At 47.9% G+C, this 20,203-nt stretch overlaps 1 protein-coding gene and 1 pseudogene across 2 annotated transcripts in view; one reads left to right on the forward strand and one right to left on the reverse strand.

The window, feature by feature from the left end:
* LHFPL4 (LHFPL tetraspan subfamily member 4) overlaps positions 1-18,298 on the reverse strand; it is a 52,599-nt gene extending 34,301 nt beyond the window's left edge. The window contains exons 1-2 of one of the 2 annotated variants that reach the window (NM_001194055.1): positions 18,161-18,272; positions 16,750-17,320 (exon numbers count right to left, since the gene is read on the reverse strand). In NM_001194055.1, coding sequence (NP_001180984.1) covers positions 16,750-17,155 — 406 coding nt within the window. In that variant the 5' untranslated portion in view covers positions 17,156-17,320; positions 18,161-18,272. Of the gene's footprint in view, positions 1-16,749; positions 17,321-18,160 lie in introns of both variants that reach the window. The other variant, XM_077990311.1, reaches the window with a different exon arrangement.
* Positions 4,591-5,140, forward strand: LOC701084 (small ribosomal subunit protein uS13 pseudogene; annotated as a pseudogene).
* Positions 18,299-20,203: the final 1,905 nt, after the last annotated feature.

Consider the following 20,203-nt stretch of genomic DNA (forward strand, 5'->3'; position numbering starts at 1 on the left):
TCCAGTGAATGATTTCTGTCCACACTAGGGCCACAACTTGCTTGCTTGCTTTCATTTATTTTTATTTTTATTATTGTTATTTTTTTGAGATAGAGTCTCACTCTTATCGCCCAGGCTAGAGTGCAGTGGCGTGATCTTGGCTCACTGCAACCTCTGCCTACCAGGTTCAAGCGATTCGCCTGCCTCAGCTTCCTGAGTAGCTGGGACTACAGCCACACGCCACCACACTCAGCTAATTTTTGTATTTTTTTTGGGAGGGTGTTTCACCATGTTGCCCAGGCTGGTCTTGAACTCCTGACTTCAGGTGATCCGCCCACCTCACCCAAAGTGCTGGGATTACAGGTGTGAGCCACCAGGTCTGGCCAGGGGGGCCACAGCTTTCAAAGGGAATGGCTTCCCCAGGACACAAGGGGGCCGTGGTAACAATTGTCTCACAGGGAGATCCCCTAGGAGAAGGAAGTTCAGGAGGTGGGTTGGAGATGCCTGTCCACAGGCCCTCCCTACCAGGTCTGAGCACCCGGCTCTGTTCCTGCCCATCCAGGGCCAGGGGCTTATCTTACAAGGGAGACCGAGCTTCTCCTTTTAAAATCTGAGCCATCCAGGACCAATCTTAATGCCCCTATCAGCTCCTATGAGGTGACTCCTGTCCCATCCAACAACCTAGATGCTGAGGCCAGCCTGGGAGGTATCCTAGATCCTCCCTTTCCCTCACCTCCCACACCCAATCCATTTGCAAGGCTGACGGGCTCAACCTCCAAAAAACGTCCAGCACCAGACCCCTTCTCTCCATTTCCACTGCCAGCTACCACCTGGCTCCAAGATCCATGACCTTCCTCCCTGATCACCACAGTCACCTTCACACTAGTTTCTCTGCTTCTACCCTTGCCCCACCGTCACCTGTTCCCCATTCAGCATCCAGAATGAACATTCAAAAACAAATGGTATCATGGCCAAGCACAGTGGCTCATGCCTGTAATCCCAGCACTTTGGAAGAGTGAAATGAGAGGATTGCTTGAGGCCAGGAATTTGAGATCAGCCTGGGCAACATAATGAGACCCCATCTGTAAAATAAAATTTAGCAGGAGGCTGAGGCAGGAGAATGGCGTGAACCTGGGAGGCGGAGCTTGCAGTGAACCGAGATCACGCCCCTGCATTCCAACCTGGGCGGCAGAGCCAGACTCCGCCTCAAAAAAAAAAAAAAAAGTTAGCCAGGTGTGGTAGTGTGAGCCTGTAATCCCAGCTACTCAGAAGGCTGAGATGCGAGGATCACTTGAGCCCAGGAATTTGAGGTTACAGTGAGCTATGATCGTGCCACTGTACTGCAGCCTGGGCAACAGAGCAAGACCCTGTCTCAAAGAGAAGAAAGAAACTAGCTCCCCTACTTAACTCTCTCTCTCCATGGCATTCAGAGTAAATTCCTGACAACAGCTGACAGTGGCTTCCAGGCCCCAGCCTCCCTCCATTTCCTCTGGTGCCATTCAGCCTCTCGCTTGCACTCTGGCTGCACTGCCATCCTTTCTGTCCCTGAAAACGTGTCAAATTCACCCCTTCTCCCTGGGACACTCTTCCTCTAAGTCATTCAGTCTCAACTCATGGTTCCAGACCTTGAGGGGCTCACAGTTTTGGAGGGGGGCACTGTTGGGAACACAAATACTGGCATCTGGCATCACAGATGACTTGTGGAGAGATGGAACCCCCATCACTTTGTGCGGTAATTATTTGGTAACAGCATTTACTCTCATCTGCCACCCTAGGCCCAGCCTGCACGGAGTCCACAGCCTGTTAATAACCTTGGCATCTGTCCCTCCTCGGGGTCACCCTATTGTCCTAGGCTGGCTCTGCCACATACACCTCTAGGATTTGGTGAAAACCCTCCCGCTGCTCTCCCCATCCCTTCCAAGTCCACCTTCTCCTGCAGACATGTGGCCTTCCTCGAGCCTATCTTCCTCAGGCCCTCAGTTGCTAATTTGCCTCCTCCTGCTCTGACTCCTGTCTCGCAGTTGGTTTTTCTGACTCCTCCTCCTCCACCTGCTCCTTAAGGTTGCTGTTCCCTAGGCTGTCTCTTCTCCCTCCATACATTCTCCTTGGGCAATTTCGTCTATGCTCAGATTCATACGATGATGCCTCAAATCTCCATCCACAGCTGAGACCTTCTCCTCATCCCCAGACCGCAGTAACACTCATTGGACCTTTCCTCTTGCATATCCCATAAGAACCTCAAAATCAGTGTTTCCCAAACAGACCTTCTCTTCCTCCACCCCAGGTCTGTTCTTCATCCTATGTCCTTTGTGAATGTCACTCCACAGACCCAATTATCCGTAAGAAACTTGGAGTCATCGTAAGAACTGCCTTGTCCTCGAACCCAACACACCCATTGGTCTTCTAAATAGGTCTCCAATCTTTCTCCTCCTCTCCCTCCACCATCCTTGGCATCTCTCACCTGGACCGCCTTCTTCCCGGGCTCCCTGCTTCCATCGAGCCTCCAACTGGTCCATTCTCCATAGCAGCCTCCCAAGTCATCCTTTTAAACCCACATCTGACCCTGGTCATTCCCATGCCTGAAAGTGATTGTTCATCATCTAGGAATAAGACCTGAACTCCAAAGCCACGGTCAAGGCCCTCCATAAGCCAGCTCTAACTACTTCTCCAGGCTCCTCTCCCAACTGTTCCCACTTTTCAACCCTTTCTCCCTTGTTCTAGCACAGGCCATGGAATATTGGAAAGTTGAAGCCAAAGTGATTTGATTCTGGTCACACAACAACAAATAATAATCGCTAAAATTAATAAATGTTTTGTTTCTGCCGTGGTGTGCACACAAATTCACAATCAATCCTTCAACAGCGCCATGAGGCAGTTATTATTATTGTCCCCATTTTACAGGTGAGTAAACTGAGACTCAGAAATCAGGTAATATTCCTGAGAACACTTAGTTGGTAACACCACAGTCAGAATTTAAATTCAGGTTTTCTTTCTTTTTTTTTTTTTTAATGGAGTCTTGCTCTGTCACTCAGACTGGAGTGCAATGGCACAATCTTGGCTCACTGCAACCTCCTCCTTCCCAGTTCAAGCGATTCTCCTGCCTCAGCCTCCTGAGTAGCTGGGATTACAGGCATATGCCACCATGCCCAACTAATTTTTGTATTTTTAGTAGACATAGGATTTCACCATGTTGGCCAGGCTGGTCTCGAACTCCTGACCTCAGGTGACCTGCCCACCTCGGCCTCTTAAAGTGCTGGGATTATAGATGTGAGCCACCACACCCAGCCCAAATTCAGGTTTTCTGACCACTAAACTGTGCTGCCTCCAAAGGAATGGGTGGCAGAGCTGAGACTTAAATCAGGTATCATCATTCATTCATTCATTCAACAGACATTAATTAAGCACCTATGTGCCAGGTACAGATTACTGATCCAGGGCACTCATAATGCATTAAACTCCTCTGGGGCCGGGCGTGGTGGTTCACACCTGTAATCTAGCACTTTAGGAGGCTGAGGCGGGTGGATCACTTGAGGTCAGGAATTCCAGACCAGCCTGGCCAACATGGCAAAACCCCATCTCGACTAAAAAATATGAAAATTAGCTGGGTGTGGTGGTGGGCACCTGTAGTCCCAGCTACTTGGGAGGCTAAAGCAGAAGAATTGTTCGAACCCAGAAGGTGGAGGTTGCAGGGAGCCGAGATTGCGCCACTGCACTCTAGCCTGGGCAATAGAGTGAGACTTCGTCTCGAAAAAAATAAAAAAAGAATAGTTCAACCCTTATCCTCCTGATACCTCCAATCCATCCTCTTCACCAGCAACCAGATCCAATCATGTTCCCCTCAGACTTGAAACACTTCAGAGCCTTTCTAGGTATAACACTAAACCCAGCAACTATAAAAGAGGGAATTGATGATTTGCTTATAGTAAAAAGAAAACAATTTCCCCATGGGGGAAAAATCCATAGACAAAGTCAAAAGATAAACTGAGAAGCAATATTTGTAACTCATCTCACACACAGAAGGCTACCTTTCTTAGTATATAAAGAGCTCTTACAAATCAAAGTGGAAAAATGCCATTACATTGATTTTCAAAATTTAAGAAATGACAGTTAAAAAAATATACATATATATAACAATTACATATATAAAAGAGGTATTCAATCTCATTGATAATAACAGAAAGGCAAATTACAACAATAAGAGAGTGTTTTCTATCAGGGTGGAAAAAATGAAATATTTGATAACACACTCAGTTGGCAAAGACATGGAGAAACAGGTACGATCATACATTGCTTATGGGAGTGTGACTTTGTGCAACCTCTGTGAAGGACACTGTTGATAGGTCTGTGAAATTGTAAATGTATATACCACTTAATCCAGCAATTCCCCTTCTAGGGCTTTATCCTTATACTTACATATGTATTAGATATTATAATTTACATATAACATTATTCACTGAAGCATTATAGCAAAATATTGTAAATAAATATTAATTAAATTATGATGCATCTATAGAAAAGTTTATTATGCAGTTGTTAAGAAAAAGGTGGCTCTTTATACACTGATATAGAACTATCTCCAAGATGTATTGTTGAGTAAAAAAGCAAGCCACGCTTCCACAGGAGGCCTACACGCGGCCGCTTGTACTGCCGCCATGTCTCTAGTGATCCCTGAAAAGTTCAGCATATTTTGTGAGTACTCGACACCAACATCGATGGGCGGCGGAAAATAGCCTTTGCCATCACTGCCATTAAGGGTGTGGGCCGAAGATATGCTCATGTGGTGTTGAGGAAAGCAGACATTGACCTCACCAAGAGGGCGGGAGAACTCACTGAGGATGAGGTGGAACGTGTGATCACCATTATGCAGAATCCACGCCAGTACAAGATCCCAGACTGCTTCTTGAACAGACAGAAGGATGTAAAGGATGGAAAATATAGCCAGGTCCTAGCCAATGGTCTGGACAATAAGCTCCGTGAAGACCTGGAGCGACTGAAGAAGATTCGGGCCCATAGAGGGCTGCGCCACTTCTGGGGCCTTCGTGTCCGAGGCCAGCACACCAAGACCACTGGCCGCCGTGGCCGCACCGTGGTGTGTCCAAGAAGAAATAAGTCTGTAGGCCTTGTCTGTTAATAAATAGTTTATATACAAAAAAAAAAAAAAGCAAGCCAGAGAACCAAGTGTTTAGTATATTACCATTAGCAGTGGCTTGAAAATATGTCCACAAATTCTTTGACATTCCTCCCTTCAAGAGAAGGATCCTAATTCTCCTCCTCTAGAATGTGGGCTGGATTTAGGAACTTATTTCTTGTAATAGAGTGTGGCAGAAGTGATGGTGTGTGATGTCTGCTATCAGGACATAAAAGGCAGTGTGATAACCAGAATAACCTTGAAAATGAAGAACGAAGTTGGAGGACTCACACTTTCTGATTTCAAACTGACTAGAAAGTGACAGTAATCAAGACTGTGCCCGGTAAAATAAAATTTTTAAAAAGACAGTCTGTTCTGGCATAAGGATAGATATATAGATATACAGATCAATTGAATAGAATTGAGAGTCTAGAAAGCAATCTATGTATCTATGGTCAATTAACATTTGACAAGGATACCAGAACAATTCAACAGAAAAAGAATAATCTTGGTGCTAGGAAACTGAATAGCCACATGCAAAAGAATGATGTTGGACCCCGTATCTCACACCATATACAAAAATTAACTCAAAGTGGATCAAAGGCCAGGCAGTGTGGCTCACGCCTGTAATCCCAGCAATTTGGGAGGCCAAGGCAGGTGGATCACCTGAGGTCAGGAGTTTGAGACCAGCCTAGCCAACATGGTGAAAACCTGTCTCTACTAATAATACAGAAATTAGCCAGGTGTGGTGGCATGTGCCTGTAATCCCAGCTAATAGGGAGGCTGAGGCAAGAGAATCGCTTGAACCTGGAGGGCAGAGGTTGCAGTGAGTTGAGATTGCACCACTGCACTCCAACCTGGGTGACAGAGCAAAACTTCGCCTCAAAGAAAAAAAAAAAGGTAGATCAAAGACCTAAATGTACGAGCCAAAACTACAAAACCTTTAGAAGAAAACATAGGGGTAAATCTTTGTGATCTTGTATTTGGCAAGCCACTTTGGGAAAATCTGTCAGTTTCTCAAAATTTTAAATACAGAGTTCCCATTTGTCCAGGCAATTCTACTTCTAGGTATGTACCCAAGAGAAATGAAGGCATGTATCTACCTAGAAACTTATACACAAGGCCAGGCATGGTGGCTCATGCCGGTAATTCCAGCACTTTGGGAGGCCAAGGTGGGAGGATCACCTGAGGTTGAGAGATCAAGACCAGCCTGGCCAACATGGTGAAACCCCATCTCTACTAAAACTGCAAAAATTAGCCAAGCGTGGTGGCGTGTGCCTGTAATCCCAGCTACTTGGGAGGCTAAGGCACAAGAATCACTTGAACTCAGGTGGTGCAGGTTGCAGTGAGCTAAGATCGCACCACTGCACTTCAGCCTGGGCAACAGAGCGATACTCTGTCTCAAAAAGAAAAAAAAAAAAAACTTGTATACAAATGTTTATAGCATTCTTCATAATAGCCAAAAGGTGGAACAACCCAAATGTCCATCAGCTGATGAACGGATAAACAAAACATAGTATGTCCATTCAAGGGGATATTATTCAGCCATAAAAAGAAATAAAATATTGATATGTGCTCTAACATGAATGAACCTTGAAAGTGCTATACTAAGTGAAAAAGGTCAGTCACAAAAGACTATATAGTACCCCGGTGTGGTGGCTTTGGGAGATCGAGGCAGAAGAATTGCTTGAGTTCAAGAGTTCAAGACCAGCCTGGGCAACACAGAGAGACCTTGTTTCTACTAAAAATTTAAAAAATTAGCCGGGCATGGTGACACGTGCCAGTAGTCCCAGTTACTTGAGAGGCTGAGGTGGAAGGATTGCTTGAGCCCAAGAGATTGAGGCTGCAGTGAGCTATGAGTGCAACACTATACTCTAGCCTGGGTAACAGAGCAAGGCCCTATCTCAAAAAAAAAAAAAAAAAAGTCACATGTTATATGACCCCATTTATATGAAGTGTCTAGAATAGGCTAATACATAGAGACAGAAAGTAAATTACTGGTTGCTTAGGGCTGAGGAGAATGGGGGGTCAGGGGTTAAGGGGTGATAGCTAAAGTATATAAGGTTTCTTCTTGAGGTAATGAAAAATATCCTAAAACTGGTTGTGGTCATGGTTGCATAACTCCGTGAATGTACTAAAAACCATGTAACAGTTCACTTGATATGGGTGAATTATATGACATATGAATTATATCTCAATACAATTGATACCACAAAAAGGGGGTGGGCAGTGTGGCTTCTTCCTTTTTCTCTCTCGGAGCACTCATTCTCAGGTCTCCTGCCAGCACCCACATGAATGAACTTAAAAGTGGGTCCTCTAACCCAGTTATCCTTAGGATAACTGTAGCCCCAGCTGAGGTCTTGGTTGCAACATCATCAGAGACCCTGAGTCACAGCTACCTGCCCATCTAAGCTGCTCCCAAAGTACTGTGACTTTATAGAAACAAAGATCATAAATGCTTGTTGATTCAGGCGACTACATTTTGAGGTGATTTGTTTGTTTTTGTTTTTGGGTTTTTTTGTTTTTTGTTTTAGGGAACATCTCACTCTATCACCCAGGCTGGAGTGCAGTGGCACAATCACAGCTCAATGCAGCCTTGACCTTTCTGGGCTCAGATGATGCTCCCATCTCAGCCTACTGAGTAGCTGGGATTACAGGCGTGTGCCACCATGCCTAGCTAGTTTTTGTAGAGATGGAGTTTCACCATGTTGCCCAGGCTGGTCTCAAACTCCTGGTCTCAAGTGATCAGCCCACCTTAGCCTCCCAAAGTGCCAGGATTACAGATGAGCGCCCGTGTGCCCAGCTTGGGGTAATTTGTTATACAGCTATAGATAAATAATACACTAATTATGTAAAAACACTATTTGCATTTGCTTGTATATTTAAGAAATTTCTTGGAAAGGGTACTCAAGAAACTGGTAATGGGGGTTGTCTCTGAGAGAAACAAGTGGGAGTGAGGATGGAAAGGAGATTTATGTCTGCCTGTGTACCCTTTTTACTTTCCAAATTTTGTCTTGTGTACTTGTATTACTTTTCCAAAAAGTCAAAAGTCTGGAAATAATTAAAATAAAAATTTTTTTAAAACCCTTCAACAATGAACTGCTGTCTACAAATAAAAGTCTAGGTTCAGGCATGGTGGCTCATGCCTGTGATCCCAGTACTTTGGGAGACCGAGGTAGGTGGATTACCCAAGGTCAGGAGTTCAAGACCAGCCTGGCCAACACGGTGAAACCCTGTCTCTACTAAAAATACAAAAATTAGCTAGGCATGGTGGTGGGCATCTATAGTCCCAGCTACTTGGGAGGCTGAAGCAGGAGATAGAGGTTGAACCCGGGAGGCAGAGGTTGCAGTGAGACGAGATCACACCACTGCACTCCAGACTGGGCCATAGAGTGAGACTGTGTCTCAAAACAAGCAAAAAAAAAAAAAAAAAAACCACCCAAATAAAGTTTAAACTCCTTACCATGACTTAGAAGGTCTCTACAGTCCAGCTCTGGCCCACTTCCCCAGTCTCAACTCTTACCTTTCCTGGCCTAGTTGCTTAGAGTCCCCAGACACAGCAGCTATTCCCACCTCCATGCCTTTGATCATCCTGTTCCTCTTTCCTACTCATCCTTTAAGACTCAGCTCAAATGTTACCCTTTTGGGAAGAATTCCCTGGCTCTCTTTAACTGTGTTCGAAGTCCCCTCCCTGCCCTCAGAATATCCTGTGCATGAATCTCCCGTTTCATGTATTGTACCATATTGTGACGATCTGTTTTTGTTCCTGCCTCTCCCATCAGACTATGAGCTCCCTGGGAGCAAGGATTCTTACTCAGGATTTCTAGAGGCTAGCACAGTGTCTGACACACACACAACACCGTCAGTAAAGGTTGATGTGAGAAAGAAAAGAAGAGGGGCGGGGAGAGGGAAGTGAGGCAAAAGTAAAGGGAGGAAAGGAAAGGAGAACAGAAGAGAGGAAAGAAGGTAAAACAGCAACTCAAAAGTACTAAAAAGAGAGAGAGAGGTCGGGCACGGTGGCTCAAGCCTGTAATCCCAGCACTTTGGGAGGCCGAGGCGGGCAGATCACAAAGTCAGGAGTTCGAGACCAGCCTGGCCAATATGGTGAAACCCCGTCTCTACTAAAAATACAAAAATTAGCCGGGAGTGGTGACGGACGCCTGTAGTCCCAGCTACTCGGGAGGCTGAGGCAGGAGAATCACTTGAACCTGGGAGGTGGAGGTTGTAGTGAGCCGAGATCGGGCCACTGCACTCCAGCCTGGGAGACAGAGCAAGACTCTGTCTCAAAAAAAAAAAAAAAAAAGAGAGGAAGGAAGGAAGGGAGGGTTGGGGGAGGAAGAAAGAAATGAGAGAGGAACAGAGGAAAGAGGGAGAGGAGGAGGGAAAGAGGAAAGAAATTCTCTCAATGTGTTTATCAGTATCATGCACATACAACAAAGACAGTGGAAGAATAAAATCCCAAATCAAATCTGAAACAAGGCCCAGGGCAATGTGCTGGGAGCGGTGGCTCAGGCTGTAATTCCAGCACTTTGGGAGGCTGAGGTGGGAGGATCACTTGAGACCAAGAGTTGAATAGTCTGGGAAACATAGTGAGACCCTGTCTCTACAAAAAATAGAATAGGCCGGGCGCGGTGGCTCAAGCCTGTAATCCCAGCACTTTGGGAGGCCGAGATGGGCATATCACAAGGTCAGGAGATCGAGACCATCCTGGCTAACACAGTGAAACCCTGTCTCTACTAAAAAATACAAAAAACTAGCCAGGCGAGGTGAAGGGCGCCTGTAGTCCCAGCTATTCGGGAGGCTGAGGCAAGAGAATGGAGTAAATCCGGGAGGCGGAGCTTGCAGTGAGCTGAGATCCGGCCACTGCACTCCAGCCTGGGTGACAGAGCGAGACTCCATCTAAAAAAAAAAAATAGAATAAAGGCTGAGGCGAGCAGATCACTTGAGTGCTCTGGAGTTCAAGATCACAGGAGTTCAAGACCAGCCTGGCCAACATGGTGAAACCCCATCTCTACTAAAAAATATAAAAATTAGCTAAAAATTGCTTGAACCCAGGAGGTGGAGGTTGCAGTGAGCCAAGATCATGCCACTGCACTCCAGCCTGGACAACAGAGCGAGACTCTGTCTCAAAAATAATAAAATAAAATAATTAACAAGGCATGGTGGTGTGTGCCTGTAGTTCTAGCTACTGAGGGGGCTGAGGTGGGAGGATTGCTTAGGCCCAGGAGCCCAAGGTTACAGTGAGCCATGATTGCACCACTGCATCCCAGCCTGGGTGACAGAGCCAGGCACAGTTTCAAATAAAAGAAAAGAAAGAAAGAAATGGAAAGAAATGTAGATGAATATTCGATGCCACAGTGATCGGAGTTCCTGGTTGAGGTTCCTAGTCCGGAGACCCTGATAATTAAGAACACACATCTGGGCCAGGTGCAGTGGCTCATGCCTGTAATCCCAGCACTTTGGGAGGCCGAGGCCAGTGGATCACTTGACGTCAGGAGTTTGAGACCTAACATGTTGTGGCCAACGTGGTGAAACCCCGTCTCTACTGAAAATACAAAAAATTAGCCAGGTGTGGTGGCATGTGCCTGTAATCCCAGCTACTCAGTAGGCTGAGGCAGGAGAATCACTTGAACCTGGGAGACAGAGATTGCAGTGAGCTGAGATCCGGCCACCGCACTCCAGCCTGGGTGACAGAGGGAGACTCGGTCTCAAAAAAAAAAAAAAAAGAAAGAAAAAGAAAAAAAAGAACACACATCTGGAAGGCTGAAAGGTACTCACTTGTAGGTCCCCCAAACCCCACTTCCTGCCACCTCCCACCTCCAGGGTCCACCAGCTTCCATTCCATTCTACACATTTTATTCTCTGTTGTGGACCAGGCACCAGAGCACTTAGTATTGAATGAATGTGGTCAGAATCACCTCCCTTCCATGGAATGAGGAGAGGTCTGGGTACAAGTCTCACTGTGTCACCACGAACTTGTCCCTTCTCTCTGAGACTCAGACCCAGTCCTTACATCTTTAAAATGAGAGAGCTGGGGAAGTGGGTTGATAAGACTCTTTCCAGCTGACAGTTTATGCCTTCTTAAGCCCTTTGGTCATCCTGGCAAGTCCAAACGCTAAGTATCAAGGATCCCTCATAAACTGCTCTTCCCTCAGACTATGTCACAAGAGTAACAGCGACTATTTATCGAATGCTTCTCATACACCAGGACCACACTCAGCATTTTTACCCCCTTCATTTCCAAAGCAAGTGCAATGATAATCTCTGTTTTTACAGATGAAGAAACTGAGATTCAGAGAGGCAAACCCATTTCTCCAAGGCCCACAGTTGGAAAGTGGCAGAGCAGGGATTCTAAGTCCTTTATTCTTTGTTCGTTTTGTTTTATTTTTGAGACACAGTCTGGCTCTGTTGCCCAGGCTAGAGTGCCGTGGCGTGATCATGGCTCACTGCAGCCTCAACCTCTCGAGCTCAAGCAATCCTCCCACCTCAGCCTCCTGAGTAGCTGGGACCACAGGTGAGTGCCACCACATCTGGCTAATTTTTAAATTATTTGTAGAGATGGGGTCTCACTATGTTGCCCAGGCTGGTCTCGAACTCCTAGCCTCAAGCAACCCTTCTGCCTCAGCCTTTGAAAATGCTGGGATTATAAGCCAGAGCCACTGTGCCTGGCCATAATCCTGTGATCTTACGCGACTAGCACATACTTATCCTGGCACCCCGACCCTTAACCATACTTCAGCTTGAATCTCTAACCCAGTTGAGAGTGTTCCCTGGCTAACTACACCGGGCCCACAGGTAACATTTAGTCTATGGAGCTTATAGTTCTGTGATTTGTGTATTCACTTCTTAGGTTCCAGTTCAGTGATACAAACAGGTTCTAGATCTGTATTAGACTTGTGTTGAGTTTTAGTTCCACCTTTTATTAAATGTGTGACCTTGGAGCAAGTTATTTTAACAGATGAGGATTAAACGACAATGAGTGTGAAAATGTCTAGCATAGAAGCTGGCACATTGGATATTCTTAGTAAATGGGAACAACCAGGTAAAAAAGTAGCAGAGATATCCTGCCTCTGTACTTAGTTAGCAGTTGACTCTTCTGGCAAAAACATGTCACTATCCCCACCATTAATCCTCCTTTAACCAAGATCTCAGGAATTTTTGTTCTTTGTTTTGTTTTGTTTCGTTTTTTTGAGACAGGGTCTCGCTCTGTTGTGCAGGCTGGAGTGCAGTGGTATGATCATGGCTCACTGCAACCTCCACCTCCCAGGCTCAAGCAATCCTCCCGCCTCAGCCTCCTGAGTAGCTGGGACTACAGGCACATGCCATCACGCCTGGCTAATTTTTGTATTTTTTGTAGAGACAGGGTTTCACCATGTTGCCCAGGCTTGTCTTGAACTCCTGGGCTCAAGTGATCTGCCTGCCTCAGCCTCTCAAAATTCTGGGATTACAGACATGAGCCACCAAGCCTGGCTGATCTCAGGTTTTAGAGTCAGACATATGAAGTTACAATTCAGGCTCCACCACTTACCAACTGTATGACCTTGGACAAATGACTTTTTCCTCTTTGAGGCTCAGCTTTCTCACCTATAAAATATGAATAATGGTACCTACTCCACAAGATTGTTGTGAGGATCAAATTATATAATGCATGTAAAATGTTAGCTATTTTTCTTTAATAATAATAAGTCATAGTAGCATCCAACTGCTGCTGATTAAAGTTGAAATTCTTTGACCCAGCATACTGTGGCCCCCATAATTCCTTCCTCGCCTCTCCTCATGCTGCTCCCCTATGTGGATGCCACACTCAAGCCAGATGTGTCTTTCTCACTGCTATGTCTTTGCCCACGATCTTCCTCTCCATTCAGGATGCTCGCTCATACCTCCCACCTGGTAACACCCCACCCAGCTCAAGCCTCACTTCCCAACTAAGCTGGCAGCCCCCTCTGCTGCTCTGGGTTTCCACGGCATTTCCAGCCCGCACATATTAGTGCTCAGACTGCCCAGAGGAAAACTTCTGTTGGCACTTGTCTTGCCCATGCTACCCCTCTTCCGGTGATCACACTTGATTTATCTTTGAGGGAACTGATCTTTCTCCACTATCAGTCCATGTGCGGTTCCGAGGATAAGTATGCGCTCAGGCCTTAGACAAAGTCACCATGATTAATTAAGAGGTGGACACTTGACCAAGCGGGGCCAATCTGGCTCAGCCCTGGAACGTTTGCTCGAATTATTCTTTTTCCACAGGCACCGCTAAGCTGAAACAATGTAAATTAGATCTACTAGTAGCCTTATTTGTCACCTTGAAGACAGAAATGGATTTAAAATGAGTGAGCACAGAGGAACCAAGAAATGGAGAGAGACAGATTCTTCATGGCATGATGTGAGCATCTGGATCTGTCCATGCCCAAAGCCAAATACTCCTGACTTTCAAATTAAGTGAGCCGATAAACTCTAGCTTGTTTATTTTTTTCTAATTTATTTAAGCCAGCTCGAGTTGGGTTTCTGTCGTTCGCCACTGAAAGACTGCTGACTAATATAGTGACTTAACCAGACAGTATGCTCCCTGAGAGCAGGAATTGCATTTTATAGACCTAAGATCCTTGGAGACAGGGATGACATCTTACGCATATCAGTATTACAGGACTAAGCATAGGGATGGTTTCAGAGCAGGTGAAGAACAAACAAAAGAATACATATCTTTTTGTATTTTCCCAATGCCCCCATGCTCTGCACTCAGAGGACCCCAAAATACTTGAATAAAAGTTAACAGGAACAGGCCAGGCGCGGTGGCTCACACCTGTAATCCCAACACTTTGGGAGGCCAAGGCGGGTGGATCACCTGAGATCAGGAGTTTGAGACCAGCCTGGCCAACATGGTGAAACCCTATCTCTACTAAAAATACAAAAAATTAGCCAGGCATTGTGGCAGGCGCCTGTAATTCCAGCTCGGGAGGCTGAGTTAGGAGAATCACTTGAACCCGGGAGGTGGAGGTTGCAGTGAGCCGAGATGGTGCCATTGCACTCCAGCCTGGGCAACAAGAGTGAAACTCCGTCTCAAAATTTAAAAAAAAAAAAAAAAAAGTTAACAGGTACAAAATCATATGATAAGCACTTTAATTCTTATGTGACACAAACAGAGCCCTTTGATTCTCCACAGTTCCTCTGAGGATGACTGATTTATCACTTTCTGAATGGAATGATCTTGATGAAAGAGTTGTCCCAGGATCCCCACAGGGCTGAAAGAGATACTTAATTTTTTATTTATTTTATGTTATTTTTTGCAGAGACAGGGTCTCGCTATGTTGGCCAGGCTAGTCTCCAACTCCTAGCCTCAAGCAGTCTTCCCACCTCAACCTCCCAAAGTGCTGGGATTATAGGTGTGAGCCACCATGCCTGGCCAAGAGATACTTTAAATCACCTTATCTACCTGCTCCCAGTCCCCTATTGTACAAATGGGAAATTGAGATTTAAACTAAAAGGCTTACTTAACAATGCATGGTGAGTCACAGACCCAAGTCAGCCAAGAACCCCCACCCCCAAGACTTGTAGTCCAGTGCTCTGGCCTCTGGCCTGGTGTCACTTTATTAAGCAAAGTGAATCAGTCACTCACCCAAAGAACTCAGAAATCTCTGAACAAAGTGGAATAAACTGCCCAACTCTGCCAACTGCCCCCTCAGCCCACATGGGTAGGGCAGTAATGCAAGGAAAAGTGCCCTGGGCCAGAAGTCAAGAACCCCTGGCTGTAGAACTAGCTTCCTCCCTTACCAGCTATGTGATCTCAAGTAAGCCCTTCTCATCTCTATACTCAGTTTCCTCTCTCTAAAACAGGGGGAGGGGAAGGTGGGATTTGAAGGAGCTGATCTCTAAGGTGCCTGAAATTCTATTATTATATGGGGGTTATTGGACAATTCATCAAATCCCCAAGATTAAACCCACACAGATTACAGAGAATTTGAATGCCAAGAGGTCAGCAACTCATCTGCAGACTCCAGATTAAGGTTGATGAATTGAGGGTTCCAGCTTGCCTTTGCAGGAGAAATAGAACGGAAATACATAATATCACCTCCATGGGTACCACAGAGAAGTATGGAGCCATACCCCTCACATCCTATAGTTCACCTTTCTCATCCTCTTCAAAGATCCACATCTAAATTGAGTTGAGTGAGATGAATTTGAAACAAGCCCATTAGGATGTCCACATCTGCCTTCTTCAAAGTAGTCCTTTTAGGAGTTTGGGCAATTCTTCCAATGAGGCAGTAATTCCTCCCTGCATTTGTAAAAGTCCTCTTGTGGAAACAGACCAGCCTCATGACTTTGTCCTCACACCGTGGCTGTCATTTCAAGTGACAATTATCAATTTGATGACCCATTGTATTCTCTATACTTGACCTGGAGTGACTTCCAGCCATTTCCAAAAGTTACAGTCCTCATTTAAAAGATAGAGGTCTCTCCTCAATGATGATATTCAAGTGATTACACTCCATGTTCCAAAGTTAATTCCCTGCAATGCTCTGAGCAATGGAATCATCAGAAAGTGATATAATGCCTCCTCCAGGGGGTCTCTTTTGGAATGGCAGTCACTTGTTGAATGTCCTGAGGTGCTTATTTTAAAAAACCATCTCTGAAGCATGACAATCACATTTCCCCCTTCTCTTTCTCATCCCTGGAAGACTCCAAACTTTTCCCTTCACCAGCTCTCCTCCCCCACCCCTCCCATCCCCTGGCCCCACTTTCCTCAGCCCAACTCTCTTCCCTGCCAGCAATTAGGCAAAAGCCTAAGTTGCTGAGTCTTCAAAATCTATCTCTGATCGAAAGGTGGGTGGAAGTGGGGGACTCTAATGGGTCCTGAAAAATTGTCTCAGCATTTCTCATTCCCAAAAGGCCCTTCTCTGGTTCTTAGGGTAAGATGACTGCCTTGGTCAAACATTTTGGAGGGTCCCAGGGACTCACTCCCATTGGGCATGGCACCAGAACTTTCCTGCATGGTGCAGGGGCGGGAGGTGGGGATGGAGACCTGCCCTCCAGAGACCCATGTCACCCAATGCTTTTGACCACTCACATCTCAAAACATTGGATAAGCACAATAGACAGCCTCTCGCCCTTATCACAGCATTTTAAAGGTTACAAAACACTCTTTCATTTGTCCTTTTGGCACCTTCTCCACTGTTTTACAGATGAGGAAACTGAGCCTTAGAGAAGTAAAGTGAAACACCCAAGTTGATAGTGTCAGCAAGTTAAAAGTCCAAGCCAGATCTCTTGATTCACCTTTTATGCTTTTTTTCAACATAATAGAAATCGATCAAACCTACAGTAACCCCTCATTCAGATAAATATTTCCCCCAAGACAGCCAACAGAGACCCTTGGAGACACTAACTTAATGCTAGCCCAGCAATAAAGCAGTCTACCCATATCCAAGCACACAGACCCACCTATCTAGTCCCAAGGCTCTGTCCCCTGCCCTAAGGTGTCTTTATCCAGCGCACCCCCTCCCCAGTACCCACTGAGGATCCGTCAGCCAAGGAGGTGAGTGTCTTAACACAGAGAAGCAAAATCTACCTGACTCCTTCAGGAAGGGGACCTGGCAGGAAGGAGACCCGTCCCCGGCGCTTGTTCTGGGGGTTCCGCCCACCCCCTCCCCTACCTGCCAAGAGCTGCATCCAGGCGCAGATCTTGTAGACCGTAGCTGTGTTGCAGAAGAAGAAAAGCGCAAAGCAGGTGATGCAGCCGAGGATCAGCACCATGGAGAGCAGCACGAAGAAGGCGGCCGCCTTGAAGGCGCTGGACGGGATGGTGCTGAAGTCGGTGAAGGAGCCCCGGCAGGTGAGCTCGCGGCCCGCCAGCCCGCTGCCCACGCAGTAGTGGAAGAGGCCGAAGTAGCCAGGCTTGGGGGTGCTCACGCTGTCGCCCACCCAGTAGGGCTGGATGAAGACCACCACGTTGATGATGGCGAAGCAGATGGTGAAGATGGCCCACAGCACGCCGATGGCCCGCGAGTTCCGCATGTAGTGCTCGTGGTAGAGCTTGGAGGCCTCCTGCGAGGGCAGCATGGTGCCCGGAGGCGGGGCCGGCGGCGGCGGCGCCTGGCGGGGGCCGCCGGCCCGGGACGGAGCGCCGGGCTGTCGGGCGGGAGCTGGGGACGCACGCGAGAAGCGGCCCTGAGTCAAGGAACCCGCGAGGGCGGGGCCTGGGGCAGAGCTGGGGGCGTCTGGGAGCTGATAAGGGGAGAGAGGAAGGGGTCATGAGAGTGTTGAGGCGGTGTCTAGGGGGACTGGCAAAGGTCTCCTATTGGGGGCCTAGGAAGGGGCCATGAGAAAGTTGGGGGGAGCCTGGGATGGGGATATGAGACCTGGAAGGGGTAGGGGAAGGTGCTTGAAAGTGGCCATGGGGGAGTTGAGGAGGGGGTTTGGGAGCTGGTATTAGGAGAGTAGGAGGGGACAGGGGGAGGTGGAATGGAGGCTGGAGACTGGTATTGGAGGACTAGCAGAGGGGCTGAATTTAGGGAGCTCGGAAGGGAATTTGGGGACTGGTATTAAGGGGTAGAAGGAGGTCTGGTATTGGGTGTCTAGGAAGGGACTATGAGGCGGTGGTGGGCGCTTCTAGGATGGGGGAAGAAGCAATTTAAGAGGCTGGGACTGGGTGGTTGGGAAGGTGATATGGGGGCTGGGACGGGGAATGGGGGCTGGTATGAGGGTCTAAGAGGGCAAAGTGGCAGAATTAGGATACAACTAGAGGGGGGTCGGGGGCTGGGACTGCTGGACACTGGGCGAGGAGGGGGGGCTGTCCTCAGAAGCCAGGGCTGGAGGTAGGCTGGAGGGAGCCTAGGATTGGCGGGCCAGGTTTGGGGAGAGGGGGTTTCCAGGCCAAAGGACCGAAAGACCGGGGCTGGTGGGCAGCGGGGCCCGCGAGGAGCAGGCGGTGGGCAGGGGCTGTCCCCGGGGGGCTGGGGAGCGGCCGGGCCCGAGTAGGGCCGGGGTTGGGGGGGCGGCTGCCCCGCGCCCAGGCCGGACGCGCGCGAGGCTGCGGTCGCAGGGAAAGGGTGCGGGGAGACCAACCTGGGCACGGTCGAGGGTAGCGGATCCGGGACTGGCACGGCCTAGGCGCCGCGGCTCGGCGCTCCCAGCAGCGGCTGCCTCGGCCCAGGCGGCGGCCTCTGCGCGGCCTCCATCTTGCTCGGGTTCTCCCCGGGGCGCGCTCCCGCGCCGAGGCGCGCGCTCTCGTGCACCGGCGCGGCCCGGCGGAGGCGCGCTCCCGCGCGGGCGTGCGGGACGGGGCGGGGCGGAACCAGGAAAGGGTGCTCCTGGTTCTGGCAGTTGGGGGGAAGGGTGGCCACGATCCCTGGGGTCCCCCAGCCGGGGCAGCAAGCACCCCTCCACAGTAGGGCCCCCTGGTGTAGGGGACTCCCTTCTTCCAGCTTGAGCTGAGGGGCTGTGAGGCCCCACAAAGCCTATGGGAGTGGGGGGAGGGGCTGGAGGGGGTATTATTTGATAGGATTTGAACTGGATCTCTTACTCCCAATTACCTCCCCTAGAACCTATCACAGTGCCTGAAGTTGCACCATTACGCTTTCAGTCCTTTAGGTCTTGGAGGCGTTGAAGGTTCCCAGAGTCTCCTAGGAAACTGCCAACACCCCTGGGAGAGGGAAGCCCCTAAACTGGTAGCAGCCCACGCCTGCGATGGGGATTCGTTGGCTGCTAGGGCAAGGAGGGAGGCCTGGGGAACGGGACCCAGAGTGAGTACTAGGGGACAGGAGAGAAAGGGGCTGGGACATTTTTGGTTTCCCTCCCTACACTCTCCCCTGCCCCCAGCCCAGCGCCTGGTGTGAAGTAGGCACACCATAAAGATGTGTTAAGGAAAAAGCATCAAAGACCAGGCACAGGGTTAGGTCACAGAACACCCCAGGGGCACCTCAAGGGAGCCCGTGTGGGTCATTTCTTTCCCTGTTGGAAAAGAGCCTTGGCTTAGGATTTATCAAGATGATGTGGGTTTGAACCCAGACAAACTGAGTCTAAAACTGTCTCTGTGACCTTGCAATACCAGTCTCCCTAAATCTGTTTCCTCATCTGTAAAGTGGGTGGATTAAGTCTCACTTCACAGGTATGTAAGTGGGGTGGGGTGGCAAAAAGTAATCCATGCTAGTAGGTCTCAAATACTGGACCCCATACATGGGTCAATCTCAAAATGTATATCTGGAGCTGGGCACAGTGTCTTGTGCCTGTCATCCCAGCTACTTACCCTCCCTTACATCCCAGGGAGGGTAAGATGGGGGAACCATTTGAGGCCAGGAGTTCAAGGCTGCTGTGGGCTATGATTGTGCCACTGTACTCCAGCCTGGGCTACAGAGACAAGAAATGCATTTTTATCTGCCAAAAAAAAAAAAAAAAAAAATCATGTAAGATTGCCAATTGTCTTTTTTCCAGTGGGGAAGTGGGACTGCTCTTTTATTTTGAGATTGTGTATTTCCTACTTGCTTAGTGTAAAAAAAAAAAAAAAACCCTCTTCTTTTAAGAAATAGTGGTGATAGTTAATGGGAGGTTTTTAAAATGTCTTTATTTGCCAAAATAAAAAATAGGTAGCCTATTTCAATCCCAAATTTTATTAAAGTTATGGATCCATAAAATCCCACAATTTGGAGACCTGGGAACCATGTGAATTAGTCTCATTAAGCACCTGAACATGAAGTGCCCAATAAATTTGACTTCCCCTTCCATTTGGCTTCTTGAGAGGCATCCTGGCTGTTTCCTGAGAACCCTGCGATCCTGGAATCATGAGCTGCAGGGTCTGTGGAGAGCGTTTCTTTCTATATCTTCTCCCACTTTACAGATGGGGAACAGAGGTCAAAGAAGGGGGTTGACTTATCCAGAGAGGTAGGTAGATCCTGCCAGTCAGACTGATCAACCTGGTTCATTAATTTATTCAATCATCCAATAAATGTGTGAGGCCCCTGTGATGTGCCAGGCACAGTTACCCTCAGGCTAAGCACTGGGGAGAAGGTGGTCAGTAAAACAGACATGGTCCCTGCCAGAGCTCACAGCTTCACAGGGAGATGGAAGGTGCTGGGGGCAGGGAGCAGGGAGATGGCCACCATCAAAGAGCAT

The sequence above is a fragment of the Macaca mulatta genome, chromosome 2 (assembly GCF_049350105.2).
Source record: "Macaca mulatta isolate MMU2019108-1 chromosome 2, T2T-MMU8v2.0, whole genome shotgun sequence".
NCBI classification, from domain to species: domain Eukaryota; kingdom Metazoa; phylum Chordata; class Mammalia; order Primates; family Cercopithecidae; genus Macaca; species Macaca mulatta.